Source organism: Leptopilina boulardi, unplaced genomic scaffold (assembly GCF_019393585.1).
Source record: "Leptopilina boulardi isolate dan_hultmark-lab unplaced genomic scaffold, ZJU_Lbou_2.1 LbouV2_31, whole genome shotgun sequence".
In the NCBI taxonomy this organism is placed as follows: domain Eukaryota; kingdom Metazoa; phylum Arthropoda; class Insecta; order Hymenoptera; family Figitidae; genus Leptopilina; species Leptopilina boulardi.
In genome coordinates this window covers 3,746,463-3,764,244 of record NW_026137874.1, presented here as the reverse complement: position 1 = coordinate 3,764,244, position 17,782 = coordinate 3,746,463, and the positions used below count along the sequence as shown (strand labels likewise).

The 17,782-nt window shown below is 25.4% G+C and overlaps 2 protein-coding genes across 4 annotated transcripts in view; one reads left to right on the top strand and one right to left on the bottom strand.

Moving 5' to 3' along the window:
• LOC127283437 (39S ribosomal protein L41, mitochondrial) overlaps window positions 1–1,079 on the top strand; it is a 30,678-nt gene extending 29,599 nt beyond the window's left edge. For both annotated transcript variants that reach the window (XM_051308308.1, XM_051308309.1), the window contains 2 exons: window positions 79–249; window positions 539–1,079. In XM_051308308.1, the coding sequence (XP_051164265.1) occupies window positions 93–249; window positions 539–951 (570 nt within the window). In that variant the 5' untranslated portion in view covers window positions 79–92 and the 3' untranslated portion in view covers window positions 952–1,079. The remainder of the gene's footprint in view (window positions 1–78; window positions 250–538) is intronic.
• Window positions 1,080–3,942: 2,863 nt separating this feature from the next.
• LOC127283418 (serine/threonine-protein kinase MARK2-like) lies at window positions 3,943–16,394 on the bottom strand. 2 transcript variants are annotated; one of them, XM_051308275.1, is made up of 10 exons: window positions 15,573–15,937; window positions 13,673–13,861; window positions 12,949–13,095; window positions 12,187–12,507; window positions 11,941–12,064; window positions 11,482–11,690; window positions 11,126–11,268; window positions 9,251–9,798; window positions 8,492–8,916; window positions 3,943–6,332 (listed from the first exon to the last, which is right to left on the bottom strand). In XM_051308275.1, the coding sequence occupies exons 2-10, from the start codon at window positions 13,796–13,798 to the stop codon at window positions 6,213–6,215; spliced, it is 2,163 nt and encodes a 720-aa protein (XP_051164232.1). In that variant the 5' UTR covers window positions 13,799–13,861; window positions 15,573–15,937; the 3' UTR covers window positions 3,943–6,212. The 2 variants fall into 2 exon arrangements, with proteins under 2 accessions (XP_051164232.1, XP_051164231.1); XM_051308274.1 differs by lacking the exon at window positions 15,573–15,937 and adding an exon at window positions 16,194–16,394 and having other exon boundaries at window positions 3,944–6,332.
• Between the last annotated feature and the right edge of the window lie 1,388 nt (window positions 16,395–17,782).

Genomic DNA, 17,782 nt, shown 5'->3' with positions numbered 1-17,782 from the left:
GAGAATAAAAAAGATACCCAAAATATCCTTAAATCATACCAATTTGAATTAATATATAATTAAATTTTTTTTTTTCAGATTCAGTAACGAAAATGGCTTCTGCATGTTTGATTATAAGTCGAGGAATTTCTACTTCATGTGCTAACTATGGAAAACGTAATTTCCGAAAGTTTTTACTTTACGGCAAAAGAGGAACAAAACTTCAAAAACAACGTGAAGCAGGTCCAGATCGAGAACTTCCAGCTCACAGTAAGTTATTTTTTTAAATTTTAAATAAATTTTTCCGAAAATAAACATTATTAAGGATCATTTTTACAAAATTTAATCGCTGATTCAACTTTTTTCCAAAAGAGATAACAAAATATCTCAATTTTCGATTATAATTATAATTATAAAATAATATAATTATTGAAATATTTTCTCCAAAAATTTGGATAAAAAAGGGAATAAAATATACATAAAAAATTTACCATCGGGTATATAAAAATAGCAAATAGCTTTAAAAAAATACGCAATTTAATTAACAAAATGTTTATAGCACGGGGAGTAAGAAGTATTGGATATGAAAGTGGGAAAGACTTTGTTGTAATACCAGAAATGATACCTGAAATTATTGTTCCTGATTTAAAGGATTGCAAATTAAAACCATATGTCACATATGAATCTGAAGATGTATATCAGAGCGAATTTACAGCTCAGGATTTATTTAATGCAGTCTATTCAGAAAAGATCGTAAACGATTATAATAATAAACAGTTAGATCCTGATGGTCAATCTTTAAAACCAAGCAAAGAGGAAAATCTTACAGCAGAGGAAGCAACAATTAATAGTTTAAAAACTGGTAGCGACATATTTCAAGTTGATAAAGAGGAAGTTATTGGGCTTTACAAAAAAAAGGTTGCAGACAGTATGCAAAAGGCAAAAGAGTTGGGCAAAGATTGGTTTAATTAATATTTAACGCTTTTAGTAAGACGTAACATAACAATAAGAAATTAACGACAAATAGAGGTACTTTTAAAAAAATTTAAAGAAATTTTCTTTAATTCCTAATAAATAATGAAAGCGATTATTTTAATTCATACAGATTTTTATTTATTATTCTATATCCACTTGTATATATCATTGACAGCCCTATAATTTACAAATAGTATTTATTTACTATCATTCAGCGATCATTGAGTCGATTCCTCATTTTTTACATTCTGATATGATCATAAAATTTGACCCCATTTTTTTTCTTGTTCATATTTTTTTAACGTTGATAGCAAATAATCACTTTAAAAAATACATATGTGCTATTGACTACGCAATTTTATGTGTTAAGAAAAAAAATTCTTTTTCTTACACATATCATTTACAAAAAAAACATGTGATTTAAAATAACAAATGCACCATGAAATTTGAACTTTTCGCCTAGTTGAAAAAAAAACAAAAGGAATAATTAAACATTTTTTTTTATTATTTAAAGAAAACAACATCAATTTAAATTATTCTAAAAAGGCAACGAAGGTTTGATTTTCTCTTACAAGTAAAATTTATATATAACATTCTTTTTGAAGTGACAAAAATTAAATTGAGATTAATTTTAATTATTTGAAATTTTTGCTTCTAAATTGTTTGAAAATTTTTGAAATCTCGATGGAAATTTCGTTTCTTCTTTTGAAAATACAAAAATCTAATATCTAAATGGTATTGAAAAATTTGAATGGTCAAAAAAAATTTGATATTGATTTTATTTTCATTAGTAAACAAATTTTTAAGAACATTTTTTTCTTCATCATGATAATAGAAATTTTCTATTATTTTATTATCTTGTAAAAATATTTCTCATAGTATTGTCCAAGTATAGAGTAAAAAAGTTTATTCCAAAAAGAAAAAATTTTGCAAATTAGCTCTTTAGAAAAATTATTTTTGCTTGCAGTGAGAATGATAGATTCATCGAGATTTAAAAGCTAAAACTTAATATCTATTGATGCGTTTATCAAAAAGATTCTTGAGCGAAGTTTGATTGTTTTTTCGTTTTTATTTATTTTTTTTTTCATGATGGGTAAAAAATGATGAAGAATTCGAATATGGGTAGTCGTTGTCAGTTATGGTTTTTATGTGGTCGGAAAATTGCTTTTCTAAATACAACTATATCGACCTACATTTTACAATTTAATATTTTATTCAACTATATAATATTCGTTATATAGAAAGAAGTGACGTCTTCAGTGTTCAGAGTTTGATCGTAAATTCTGACACTGCAAAATGTTTGTTTTTTTCCAATTTTCGATTGTCCGTCTTCTATAAACATTTTTCTTTATAGTTGTTAAGAGTAAAAGGTTTTGTAATTTAAAAAGTCAACGATTTTTTTATTGTTCTCACTGTTTTAACCAACTAGGGCCGGCTCAATTCCATAAGGCAGCGAGTTTTTTTTATTTTTTGTATAAACTTTTCAATCGGGCAGATATTTTTTATATAAAAAAGATTTAAAAATTCAAATTCTATTAATTATCGTTTGTTCTAAATTTGTTTCAAAACTTGCAAAAAATGGCTACTACTATTTTATTTTTCTTAATTTGCTTCCATATTTTTTATTAATGTTCCTACTTTTTTTGGAAATAATTCTGTTTTTTAAATTGTTTTGTATTTCAATGAATTCTATATTTAAATATTAATTGATTTCTACTTTTATTAATTTCTATATTTCTATTAATTGTTCTTTTATTCCCATATTTTCTTTGCTCTAAATTTTTATAGTCGTACTGTTATAATTGACTATTTTATAATTATTTCGGATTAATTCTTAACTCACGTAATTGATCAAAACTGATTGTAAAATTAGTTGCTTTCTAGATTTTTTTGTCAAATTATTGTTAGAAAATTCGATTTATCTATTCACACTTGGCTTCAAGTAGATTTAGGTTTTGCAAAAATGGTGACGAAATCGGGAAGTGGCATGTTATTCTTTCTTATTTAAAGGTTTAAAAAACGTAAAGACCAAAATCTTAGCTGATCCTTTTCTCAAGTTATTGTCAAATTAAAATTTTTTTAACGAAATTTATATAAGATAATAAGAGAATAATTATTGCACATTAGTTTAATTAAAAAATTTAATGTTTTTAGTAACAATTAACTATCTTAAAAATAACAACGAAGATATTTTTCTTAATTATTTTAGTTTTAATTAACAAATTTAACACATTGGAATCATCGACAATTTTCTCAAAGGTGTTTAGAAGAGAACTCGATTACTGCTTTTTTGAATCGATTTAAATAGGTAGGATCGTCAATCAAATTAATTTTGTAACGCTCCCAAAACATTAAAAATTCTCGGTGATTTGATTCACCAGCCTGTTCTGACCACAAACGTAAACCACGATTTCCTAAAAAACTCAAACTTTCTTGAATGTGTGTTACTGCGACATGGATTTTTAAAGTTTCGGTAGCTTCCGTACCTCTAAGCACACTTGGCTTCAAGTAGATTTAGGTTTTGCAAAAACATCACACATTCAAGAAAGTTTGAGTTTTTTAGGAAATCGTGGTTTACGTTTGTGGTCAGAACAGGCTGGTGAATCAATTCACCGAGAATTTTTAATGTTTTGGGAGCGTTACAAAATTAATTTGATTGACGATCCTACCTATTTAAATCGATTCAAAAAAGCAGTAATCGAGTTCTCTTCTAAACACCTTTGAGAAAATTGTCGATGATTCCAATGTGTTAAATTTGTTAATTAAAACTAAAATAATTAAGAAAAATATCTTCGTTGTTATTTTTAAGATAGTTAATTGTTACTAAAAACATTAAATTTTTTAATTAAACTAATGTGCAATAATTATTCTCTTATTATCTTATATAAATTTCGTTAAAAAAATTTTAATTTGACAATAACTTGAGAAAAGGATCAGCTAAGATTTTGGTCTTTACGTTTTTTAAACCTTTAAATAAAGAAGAATAACATGCCACTTCCCGATTTCGTCACCATTTTTGCAAAACCTAAATCTACTTGAAGCCAAGTGTGTATTAGTCCTTATTCTCGCTCTTTTTAAGTCTTGTATTCGTTTTTTTTCTCTTTACTCAAAGAAAAAAACACATTATTCTATTTTACATTATCAAAAAGTGGCAATTTTTTTTTGAGCCGGCTCTATATATTTTCTTTTCTAATAGACATGATGTTTGTATTTTCAGATTTTTTTTTATTCTAAAATTACGTTCTAAATTTTATTTTATTAGTAAACATTTATATCTAGTAAAACGGGGTTTTAAAAAAAATTGTATATTTTATTGATTGATCTATGAAGAACGCAACACTTCTTCCTTCTTCGCTATAATATTATTTTAATAAAATCAAATAGTGATGAATAATTCGTGAAAAAAATTATTTTATCTCTTTAAATTTTATAATTTTATATAAAGTTATATATTCGATTATTTAACTTTATATATATATTTGTATATTATAAACTACTTTCACTATCTGATTTTATTAAAAAAGACTCAGTTTTTAAAATCTTTTTTATATTTTGCATCAACTACTTTTTTTTTATTTTCTAATTGCAACTTTTATTATCATCATTAAATGTTTTTTTTTTTTTTCTTTTTTTTTTTTTTTTTTGGACACTATTATATTAAGAGTGGAAGAGAGACACGACAAATTTTCTTTTTGTACGTATCGTGTTAGGCAATCGATGTATATTTTATCGTTCTTTAACATTCTTTTACTTTTAATAACATTTTTTTCCACTCTTTTGTCATCTTTCAAAAGAGACATTCATGGCGTGAGTTTCATATATACCTTTTTTTAAGATCCTACATTCGCAGCCAGCATCACTGCTGATAACTTTTTCTTTTGAAACATCTACTCCATAACAATTAATATCTTTGAGCACAAATTTCTATTATTTACATATATTCTGGCAGTTGAGAAAAATTGGAGATGAGCAAAACTTTTTTTTTGCATTTTTGCAAAATATCATAATTATTTGCGAAATCATTTTCTCTCAATGCTCATCTTCGTATATGTTAATTGAAAAAAAGCAGAGATTGACTACAGAATGTTGGACTTTATCTGAACTTAATTCTCGTTTATCGAGATCAACCCTTACAATTCCACGTTCGTATTTATAACACTATGATTAAAAGTGCAATAATAATAGAAAATAGAACAGTATAAAAAAATGAGACTCACGTCACTTTTGTTCTTTCGTACGATTTTTTTTTTTTTAATAGTTATGGTGTTGCTTAATTTACTTTTATCAGTCTATCAATAAAACTGGTATTCGATAGAGATATAATATATATATATCAGTCGTATAATAAGGCGTACGTGCTACCTTCGAAACGCTGGACTATTCTTAATTATGATTATTGTTTTCCTTATTAATTATATAATGAACGTCGATAAACAACACAATTTAATCGCGAACCAATGTCGGACGACTTTTTTTTGAAAATTTTCTCATTTAATTTAATAACAAAAAAATATTAAAAAAAAGAAAAAATTTAATTTTAAAAATTTATAATTTGAGTCTACTGTGAAATATTTGTTTTTAATTTAGAAAGATATTCAACTTTGTTTGCAAAATATGATAGTTTTTGTAAGAGAAAAAGATTAAATTTTTTGTTGATTTTTTTTTGAGAAAATTGATAAAAGCCGACTGACGTCGCATCGCGACTATATCGCCGCGATAAATTCAAGAAAGCACAGTTTGATGACCATGCCCTACATGAATGCGTTGTAGAGACTCTAAGAGACCCTAAGATTGAACTAAGTTATATATATTTTTTTTTTGTAGCGATAACATTTTGGTAGCACGTGCCATCAGCCGTTCGCAATTTCTTTATCATATAATTTAAAAGCTAACGATATTATAGTTATTTCGCATATCATTTTCTAGATAAAAAAAAATTTGTAAAATTTAATAAGTAATCAACATCTGGCAAGACGATATTGAATTTATTGGAATAATATAAATGATGAAAAATCTATTTTTTAATTATATATAAATTAGAAGAGAAAAAATATATATAATATAAATGTTTCTGGTCGATGTGAAAAAATGGAATGTAGAAAATTGATTAATCTCATATTGCTGTGGAATGAAAAAAAAACTAGAAATAGTTATTGACCACAGTTCAGCCTGGATATTGGCTTTCTTCTTGTTTTAAAAAATCTTTGTAAATTTCATCATTTGTCTTTTATTTCTTTTGATGTAAAGTAGATTTTTAATCACTCCATTGAATCGTTGACATTTTCAAAAATCGTTGAGTGAGGACTGCTTCCAGGAGGCCATAAGAAACCACCCACACTTCCGGGTGGTAAGTAAGATGCGCCTCCTCCCAAACCCACCTAATATCAATTTGTCCATCATTTAATTTGCCACTTATTTTGAAAAAAATTACAATTTTATTTGGTTATTCGTGAGAATTGTTTTTAAATTTCCGAGTAATTTCAATCGCATTTCAAAAATTTTCTAAATTGTGAAAAAAATTCAAAAAATTTGTATTAATTGTAATTAATTCATCATTGTATGTTGGTTAAGTTAATTATAACGTTATTATATTATTTATTTATTAATATATTAGTTGAATACTTTTTGTTTGGGAATTTTTGAAATGTGTTGAAATTTTATTTGCGAATTGACTTTAAAAAATATCTACAATTTCAATAATAATAATAATAAAAGCTTTTGTCAAGTAAGGTAATTTTTTTACAATAGGAGCAATTATAAAATAAGTGAATCTGTAAATGAAAAACAACATTTAGGGCTCAAAACTAATCACATCCTTTTGCAAAATATAAAGAAAATCAACTGACGAAATTCGGATATTTGTTTTTATTTTTTGTACTTTTAAAAATATTTTTAAAAATTTTACTTTTAAATGAGTTTAAAAAATGTTAATAATTTTTTTAATAAGTAAATTATCACATTAATCTTTTTAGACTCAATTATATAACAAGTTGGTTATTCAATTGATTAACAGTTGATTTTCAGTATACATATTTTCTCAAGGGTGTGATATCGGGCAAAGGAATATTTAAAGGCAAATAAGAATAATTTATAACGCATAAAGAAAAATAATCATTTATTCAAAACAAACAAATCGCTTTTAGGAACAGAATGCAGGTACTAACTATAAATGGTGATCATTACAAATAGTGTAAAATATTCGTATCTATTTTTTCGTACAATAAAAGTCGCCAAGTCATAACTCTCACTCATTATATTTACGTGCTTTATTTATTTATTTATTTATTTTTTTTTTTTTGAAAAAAAGAACTTAAACTTAAATATATAATAAAAGCAAATTAGAAAAAAATGCGTTTGTGTTGGATATGTAGTTTGTGATAGGTATTTAATAGTTTCTTGTGAAGAAGAAATTAAAACACATGCTACATAACTACTACTTTTTCTAATTAAAACTGAAAAGTATTACTTATAAATATTAATGAATATATGTATATATTGAACAATTCGTTGTCTAAAGTGTGTTGTAACAGAATAAGATTAATTTACAACTAATTTTCTTCTATAATCTAATTTTCTCATGATGATAATGAAAACAGAAGTTAGAAAATTCAGGAATAGAATTTTATTTCTGATGTGAGAATTTTTTTGACAATATTAGTCGTATTGATCTTTTTTTTGTATTTTTTACAATAATAACGAGTAATAAAAGATGATTAAATAAAAAGTGGATTCCATCTCAACACATAATAATAATAATAATTTTATGTGCTTTTATGTTATTGTATTTATTTATTTTGTATATACCTTTTAGTAGATTTTTACATTGCATTTATATTTTTATATTTTAATTTTATTTCATTTTTTATTTGCTTTTTTAAAAACTTTCGATAAAATTCTTTTCTATTTTTAATTTATTATTAAAGTACATATTTTGAAATAAAGCAATTGCAAATTAAAATTAAAAATCGAATAATTAGTATTCAAATTCAGCGTTTTGATAAAAAAACAATTATTTCTATTTTGATAATTTTCAAAAAATACTTGGCGACATCTATGAGTTGAGGTGGAATTCAACGAAGGAAAAATCAATGAAAGAATAAAAATAAATTAAGAAAAATAATTTTTCCAGAATATCAATAAAAATTCAGAAAATTTAACACTTAGTGAATTTTATAAGAATATAGTTAAACTAAAAATTTAAACAGTTCGTTTCTATTATTAAATTTTACTAAATTTTATGTCATTAAATTTTTACAATATTTTTGTTCAATTATTATTATTAAAAAATAGTGAATGAAATAAAATTTAGTGAAATAAACTCTTTGGGGTAATAAAATGAAATGAATCGAGAGATAAACTATAATAGAAATAATACAATAATAGAACTTGCAATAACATAGAATAAAATAGAAATAAAAATATTAAAATTCATCTATTTATGAATGAGAAATTGAAAGAAAATATTATTATTTCTTCCTGAGTATTTTAACTTCCACATGAATATAAAGGGGTAACTTGAAGCTCACTATGAGATTACCTGATGACTCCATAGGAGTGTTCTTTCAGCTAATTGACAATCTGCCGCTAATCGTGACGGCAAACTCTTCCACCTTTCTTCCTCGCGTTCTCTTTTTCGAGCAAAATCATCGTCTCCATGCTCTTGTGATAATGTTGGCATAATTTGCATTCTTTGAGCAAATTTGTAACTATCTTGACGTGGGACATTTTCACCTCCTAATCGTGAAAATCCACTCAATGGCACAGGAATTGGTGTTGGACTACCTCCACCTCTGTGTCTATGATACAAATTTCTCTTCTGCTGAAGTACTCTCTGCTGAACCAATAATTGCAATTGAGTTCCAGATTCTGCGCGTATTTTAAAATGTGATTGATGATTTTGCGGTGGTGTTGAGGGTGATCTCAAATGGACAAGATCCAAATGACCTCTTGCCTTTCCTGAGTCTGAAAAAATTACAGAATCTCTCTTTAGGAAAAAAGAAATTCAATTTTCTACCATAAAATGACAAGTGGTTCTTTGAATTGATTTGCAAAATTATTTTTCTTTGTAAAATGCGATTTTTAGGGTTTAGGATTTCGATTTCGGAATTTGTGACAGAGATTAATGATTTACAAATTATTTCAACATTTGGATATTTTTATAGTAAGTAAATATTTCAGTTGTTTTTCCTTTTTTTGAAAAACTACAAATTTTGTAGAATCATACAAGTACTGCGGGTTTTAAAACTACAGAGATACTTTTAATTATTATACTGTCTAAAAAATGGGTTAATTTTACCTTGAATGCTTCGCTGCTTAACTGGCCTATCACCTCCACCTTGTTGACTAAATAATAATCGTGGACCACCGTCAGATGCTCGTCTTCCTTGTGAGGCTCTCGATATTCTAGCTACAGGAGATGGACTTTGTGGTATTGGAGGCGTGCAGGATGGCAAACTGCTCGTGAAACATGCACTTGTTACTGAATAATCAGGTGGGCAGCCAGAGTCAAAACTGGATTCAAATAATTCTGATGATGAACTACCACGACTGCAACCAGTCGCAAAAAGTACAGCTCTACTTGATGATTCCACCGAGTCCAATATTGGACCATCAAAATGATGTTGCTGATAATCACTCAACCTTTTATTCACAATTTGACTATCAATTCTTTGACTGATATCTTGATCCAGACCCAATCTATGTTCCTCCAATTTTATTTGTGCTTCTCTTAATTCATCGCCACTTGGACCCTCTTCTAAATCACCCTCAGCACTGCAACATCCCTCATCTGTTGATGAACTCGTTGAACTGAATCTTTTTCCTGCTCTACCCATTTCTTCTCTTCTGTAACGTGAATCAGTGATGAAAATTTTTTTATATCGCAGTTTTTACTATTTTTTATTATTTTTTTTTAATTACACTTGATGTGTACATTTATCTTTTAGACTTTTCGGTAGAGAATTTTTAGTCTTAGTTAAGTTTAGGAATTTAATAATTTTTTTTAGAAAAATTTAATTTATTTTAATTATTTCTCAGATAATTTACATATTTATTTTTTTTAAAATAGGAATTTTTATTTTTCTTATTTTCTTGAATTAAGAAAATTAGTTGATCAAATACGGACAAGTCAATGAATTTCTTGAATCAATGATACTTTTTTTCAGTGCAGTCTAACCTAAACTAAAATGAAAATTTTTTAATGATTCATATACCGAAGCTTATTTTTAAAAAAATTTTCTCAAACTTTTATTCACGAATCATCGATATTTTTATAATAATTAAAAAATTTTTTTTATTGATTTAATTAATTAAATTATGTTTTTATTAATTTAAATATATTTTTTAATTTATCTATTTTAATTATGGTTATTGTATAATATACCTAAACAATTTTCAAACGACACCCAAAAAATGGAATTAAAATTTCATTATAAATATGTAGATAATGAATATTATAGATCATCGATTGGCTATAGATGAATTAAATTGGATAAAAAAAATTAGGAAAGAAACAAAAAAATGGTTAAATTTATTAAATCAATATATATAGAGAGAGAGATAACGAAAACAAAATTTTGAATAGGAATAATTTAGGGAAGGAAAATAAATTACCAAAAAACAGAAAAAGACAGCCATTGACCTTCCAATCCAACCTGTCTTGAAAAATGTTCCAATTTCTGCATCATCATTTTACGTTCAACGTCCCACTAAGCTATCGCTGGAAATAAATAAATCAATAAATAAAATAATTGTTAAATGTACATCAGGTGTTGGTCGATTGTTCTTGGCAGGCAGGATTGGAAGTTTTTTTTTGTCTTGATACATTCAATTCTTTTACACATTGTTTTTTCTTAATTTTGTTTTAATTTTTTTTAAAAAAAGAAAAAAATAATTTTTTTTATTACCTTATTTCGATGATTAAAACATTTTTTTTATTATTTTGTTATAACAATTTTATTTGTTTATTAATGCGGTTTATGTTTAGTTGTTTTATTCTTTGGAATTAATTTTTTATTTAATAAAAATTGTGCAAGGTTGCAAAGACGACAAATAAAATACACATTTATTAGAAAAATACGTGAAAATTGTGAATTTTTGTGCAAAAGAATCGAAGTAAGAAAATTAGATAAGTGCTTTGGCAAAAAAAAAAGAAATATATATATATTCATACCTTGATTTGTATTTGTCCTCTTTTTGTCTTGTCGCAGAAGACCAACAACTGTTGTTGGAATTACTGGTCCGATGTTGTTTAACTCGCTCCAATAGTAAAAAGTATATTGCCGCGTGATGATCGTAACTATTATTTCTCAGCGACTGTAAACAATTTTACAAAAAAATTATTTTAAATATTAATTAAAAATTAAAATTAATTATTATTTTTAAAATAAAAATTAATAATTAATTACAAATAAAATTAATTTTTATTTTAAAATATAATAAAATTGCATTTTTGGAATGTAAATGTAATTTTGTTAAATTTTCTTTATTATTGATAAAAAAAAAAGGGGAGAAATATTTATTTATTACCTCTCTTGTACGTGCAACGTCGATTCCCAAACTATGCATAAGTCTGAGAATTTGATCATTGGGTTCTTGTTGTGCACTGGGAATTGTAGAAGCTGTTGTATAAATTGCATCAGCGGCTCCAGCCATCCATCGATGTCTTTTGATTTGGGGAATTGTGTACCGTTTCGATGGCTCCAGAACCAACATTTTTCGAATTAAACTCTCACATTCTGCAAAATTTAATAATTTTTTTCCATCTTTTTCATTTCGAAAGTTTTGTATTTTTTTGAAAATGATTTTTTCTGCATTATTAGATCAGATTTGAATTGATTACATTTTTTTTTCAAATTCTCATAATATTTTTCTTTTTTCGTATTAAAAGTTTTCTTCTTTTAATTTTTAATTAATTAAATTATTAAATTAAATTAAAAATTGAAATATAAATAAAAAATTATATTTTAAAACAATTAAGAAACATACCTGTGCTCATAAAATATGGAATACGAAATCTTCCACTTAAAACGCGATCTCTTAATGATTGTAAAGTTGATCCATCAAATGGCAGTGCTCCACAAACCAAAACATAGAGAACAACTCCTAGACTCTAAAATAAATAAAAATATCTATTTATTCAAAAATTAGAAAAATTCTAAACGAAATTTCAAAATGTAAAAAAGTATAGTTTAATTTTTTAGGAAAAATGATATTCTTTTAAATAATAATTACCCAAACATCAATTTCTGGTCCGGCATAATGTTTACCGCGAAATACTTCCGGTGCAGCATAAGGTGGACTACCACACCAAGTGCTCAAACGTTCTCCAGGCGTAAATCTATTACTAAAACCAAAATCAGCAATTTTCACATTCATTTGAGCATCGAGAAGTAAATTTTCAGCTTTTAAATCACGATGAGCAACACCTGTCGAATGACAATATTCAACCGCTGATAAAATTTGAGCAAACGTTGATCGAGCTCGTGGCTCACCCATTCTGCCATATCTTGCAATATAATCGAAAATTTCACCTCTGCTCGCATATTCACAAACCTAAAAAATAAAACATAAAAAATTAACATTTCAAAACATTATTTTTATTATACGCTGAAAAAAAAATTTATTTGATACAAATAATTGGTTACTTTGTCTATTATCATATATAAATTTGTATTAAATAAAATTATTATTTGAGTCAATTAAATCGTATTTGTTTAAAATACAGAAATTATTAGTTCAAATACAATTTATTGAATTCAAATAAAAATTATTTGGTTCAAGTAAATATTTATTTGATAAGTAACCGATTATTTGAATCAGATAATTTTTTTTCATTGAAAAATTAATCCAAAGATAGGAAATATAAAAAAAAAATTTTTTTTTCTAAAGAATTTTTCTTTTTCATTTGAAAAAATTTTCAAATTGATTTTGAATTGTAGAATTAAATTAATTCGTTTTTATAAAGAAATTCATTTGCTGTAATTTTTCTCTTACCATATATATCATATTTTTCGTTTCCATCACTTGATACAATTTAACAATGTGTGGGTGCTCTAATTGTTTCATAATTTCCACTTCTCTGTAAACTTTTTCGAGATTCGTTGGATCTAGCTGAGTCTTATCGATAATTTTAATAGCTACCTGCGTAGAAATATTTCTCGTATTAATAAAAAATAATTTTTTGTTTTAAAGTAAATATTTTTTCATTTAAAAATTATGTGAAATTATAATAATTATGAAGAATATTTAATAGAAAAAAAATTAAACTTGTGAAGAAAATTTTGACTTATAATATATAGTAAATAGTAATAGTATAATTATTATAATTTAATGGCAAATAGAACATATAGATAGTTTCATGAATTATTGATTAACACGTGTATCAAATGCGTTAAATAAAGGTTCAATGAAAGTATAATGAGATTCATTTAATAATTCGTGGATCTTTTCTTTGAAATTACGTAAATTTGATATTCTATGTACCTGAATGAATGAAATCATTTTTTTGTCCTTAATTTTTTTAAAAAATTACTACAGTAGTGATAAATAATCACGTACATTAATTTAATAAATTATGTATATTTGGATACAGAATGCAATATTTTATAATAAAATTTTCAAGTTAAAAAGTAGTAAATAAATTTTTCGTTAACTTGATCGCTTAGAACTTCAGGTACATGATATTTTTTAATTGTTTATCATATTAATATATTAGTACCTCGGTTTTGGCAATTCGGTGTCTTGCCAATTTAACGACAGCAAAGTTTCCTTTCCCAATGGTACCATCGATGTCATAAAATCCAACTCGGATTTGTTTCTTGTTTGTTCCTCCTCCTGTATCCATTTTTCTTGTCAAATTTTAATTAGCCAGCCTAAAATATTCATATAGACCTCTACCTTTTTTTATCTGAAAAAAAATTGAAAAACACTCTCCAATTATAAAAAGAAAATTATCTGAAAAATTTTTCTCCTAACATATAAAAATTTAATTATAGTATAACAATAGAAAAATAATTAATTTTTAATACTCAAAAAGTTTTGTTGCATTAATTATATTAATATTTATTATAAACTTATTTACTAATGAAATTTCATTTACAAATAGAATTTTATTTTTGGAAAAAATAAATCGTATATAAATAACAATATACGCTATAAATAATAAATGAATAGGTATATATATAAACTGAAAAAATTTTTATTCAAACGAACTCGAGAATAATTATATTTGGAACAATGATAATCTAGAAATATCCAGCTATTCTAAAATTAAATCTCGTAAATCTGTTGATTAACCTATCGATTAATTATTTAGAATACCTATATTTTTTTTTACCAAATTTGAAATACACAAACAGTTATTGATTTTTTTCTCGTACAGTGTATAAAAATAATATTACAATTAAAAATAGTACCTTTTATTTTAAAAGACGTTTTTTACAAAAGGATTAGTAAAAAGTTTTAGCTTTTTTATTTATAATTTTATAATTATTTTACATATAATTAATTAATTTATATATAAAAACATGTTAATTTATAATTAATTTATATTTACAATATTATAAATTAAAATTTATTGAAAAAAACATTATTTATTTTTTTGTTATATATATCATAATTAAGATTTTTATTAAAAATAAATTAAAGAAATGATTAATTTTAAAAAGTATTATGAAATTTTTAATGTAGTTACTAAATTTTTTAATTTTCTTTAAAAAAAAGCTCAAGTTTTCACCTTTAAATACACTTAATTAGTTCTTTTTACCATTTCACTATCAGTAAAATTTAAAGTAACGGTGATTTTAATAACAATATTATTTTCTATGCGTAACTTAAAAATTATAACTGTAATGTAGTGTTAGAAGTTGTTTTTTCTATAATTAACAATAATTTTACGTGGTACTTTATTTAATAAATTAGCTAATAATAATAAAAAAATAATAACATAAAACAATATCAATAATTAAAAGATAAAATAAAAATTATTAAATTCTGACATTAAAATATTATTAGTAATTAATTAAAACTCTAAAACAATTGATTAAATTTAAATTATTAAGAAAATTTTTTCTTCTCAAAAAATAAAATTTACAATACTATTTTTACGAAATGTGTAAAATTAAATCTTTTAAACTATTTTAAAACAATTATTGAATTTTTACATTCAAATTGTTTAATGTTTCGCCCATTCATAAACGTTTTTAAACGTTTTCTAAAAAATTGATTCAAGTTTAGAAAAAATGCATTTTTTTAAAAATCTAAAACAAGTTCTAGTATCAATCAAAGAAAAAAGAAAACGTTTTTTGGTTCCAATTGCTTGATTTAAAGAAGAAAGTTAATATAGTTATTTTTATCGTTACAATTAGAATAAAATAATTTAATTTTAGTGTTATATTTAATTATTTTAATAAAATAATTTTATCGTTACAATTAGATTAGAATTAATTTAACTTTTTTTTATTCTATATAAATGCAACATTGAGTATAAAATGGTAACTTTCACATAAACGTCAGAAAGTGAGAAAATAATAAGTAGGTATTAAATAAAGTAAAAAGGGGAGGAATAATATTGAGTGATTCTTAATGTTAAAACATGAAAGGGAAAAAAAGGAATAAACCTTCAACTTGATTCTCTCCCTTGGATCTTGTTAGTTGACGTTTATAATTGAACTCTGTTTCTCTGTCTCGTTCTCTAGCACCCCCTATATCAACCCTATGAGCGTATCGCTCGAAAAGAATCTTGACCCCATACTTTTTTCCTTAATTTCCAAAAATATTATATAAAAGGGCGGTACTAATAAAAAAAAAAACATCGACTTTGACTTTTTTTTCTTCACAGTGAGAGGTCAATGCATAGAGGCCAATAGCACTCTCTGCAACAAGTACACGATGGGATGCGAATTCACGAGTTGACGTCATTGAACGACGGCCTCTCGACTATTGACTTAGCGGGGTCGTTCGAAGCCGCGAAATCCCCGGTAAAGTGCTTCAAAATCCTCAATGTGCAAACTCCCAATATTTTCGATATTGGCATAGAAAAAAAGAAAGTAAAAGAAAAAGAAAATTCTTATGAAAAAAAATTTTTCCAACCAGGTTCACAAATATACAACCCCAAGTCCAAGAAACTTTATCAGAGATTGAATTTTTTTTCCCCCAACAAAAAAGATTTTCTCTTTTTCCAATGCGAAGTAAAACTAATTTTATTTTCTTCAATATTTGTGAGTATTGTGTACTCTCACCTGGTGTATAAAGAGAAGTTCTCAATGTCCAATTCCATTGGCAATGGTGGATGGCATTTTTTTCTTTTATTATTATTATTATTTTTTTTTTTCTATTTTTCACTTCCCGGATTTTGCCCTCTTATATTATTTAGGGGTCATGTCGGTACTTTACGACTAGGCGGTTCGATACCGACTGACTAGCAGCCATGTTACTAACCCCCGCTACCGTGGGTCTTCCACCCCACTTCCCCCGCCTCCCCACTACGCCTAATTTTACCCCAATAGACCTGTCTTGACGACTCCCACCCTCACTTTTGTACCGCGTGATTCAACGTCGTTCGCGACTTCGTACGCACGCATTACGTCATTGCCTTTCAGGGACGACGATATTTCATTTCAAGACCCGTTAACATTTTAATATGACGTAAAAAAATTTTTTGGCGAAATAAATGATAGTCGAGAGTTGCAATTTTAGAATATGCTTTAAATACCCTTTATAGGAAATTAAAAAATTTTTAAAAATATAAATTTTACTTTCAATAATAACCCTTTTTCAGTGTAACTTTATTGGAGTTGATTTCTAACTCGAAAAATTTTACTCTCCAACAAATTTTTTACTATAATTTCTGGAGTAAAAATATACTCCACTGGAATGAGAATAGAGTCCATAGGAGTTCTTTCATTTCTCTAGATTATCCAGGTTCAATTAAAAATCAAGCCTTTCGGAGTGATAAATTACTCAATTGAAGTAAACTAAGGGGAGTACTTAACGGCAATCGGAAAAAAAATTTTATTTTTAAATTAACTTAAAAATTGAGTTACTAAATGAATTACCTCTTTTATCATTAACATTCTGAGCTGCAACTAAACTTTGCTTTAATTTCTAAAATGTGGACTTTTTAAAATATCCTGTTGGGAGTTAAAATTTAACTTTAACTCCCTTTTTTGCACTTTACAATATAAAAAATTTAAATTTCCAATAATAAATATAAATAATATTATTATTTCTTAAAATAGTCATCATGGAAATTCCTGAATTGACGTTTCTTTCCATTGAGTTGTACTACTTAAATTTTGTATCGTCTGTTAAAACTCTTTCAGTAGAGAAAATGCAATACTTCAAATCAAACAATTTAAATAAATTTATTTTAAATTTATTTCCGCGTTGTACGTTTACTGTAATTAACAATGTTACTTAACAATTCTTCACACATAAAAAGTTTATTACTTGCAACTGTGTTGCAACTTCCCTTTTTTTTCTTTATGTCAAATTAGTATATTATATATAAAAATAAAGTTTTCAACAATGAGGCAAATTACATGGGAGTTAAGAATTGATGTCCGTTATTATTATAGCTTTTGTGTTAGTTAATTTGAAAAGAAACTTTTAACCTTGACGAAAAGGAAAACCAATATTCTCTTTTAAAAAAAAGACTTATCTTTTTTTTAAATAAAATTTTATTATCGCGCAATGTTTTTTTTTCTTTGCTCATATTGAGATAAATTATGACGATGAATGAATTTCGTGTGTAATTTATTGACATTTCGTGTTATACAAAGAACCTACAATACTGTTAGAAATGTCACATATAGGATCGATTTTATTA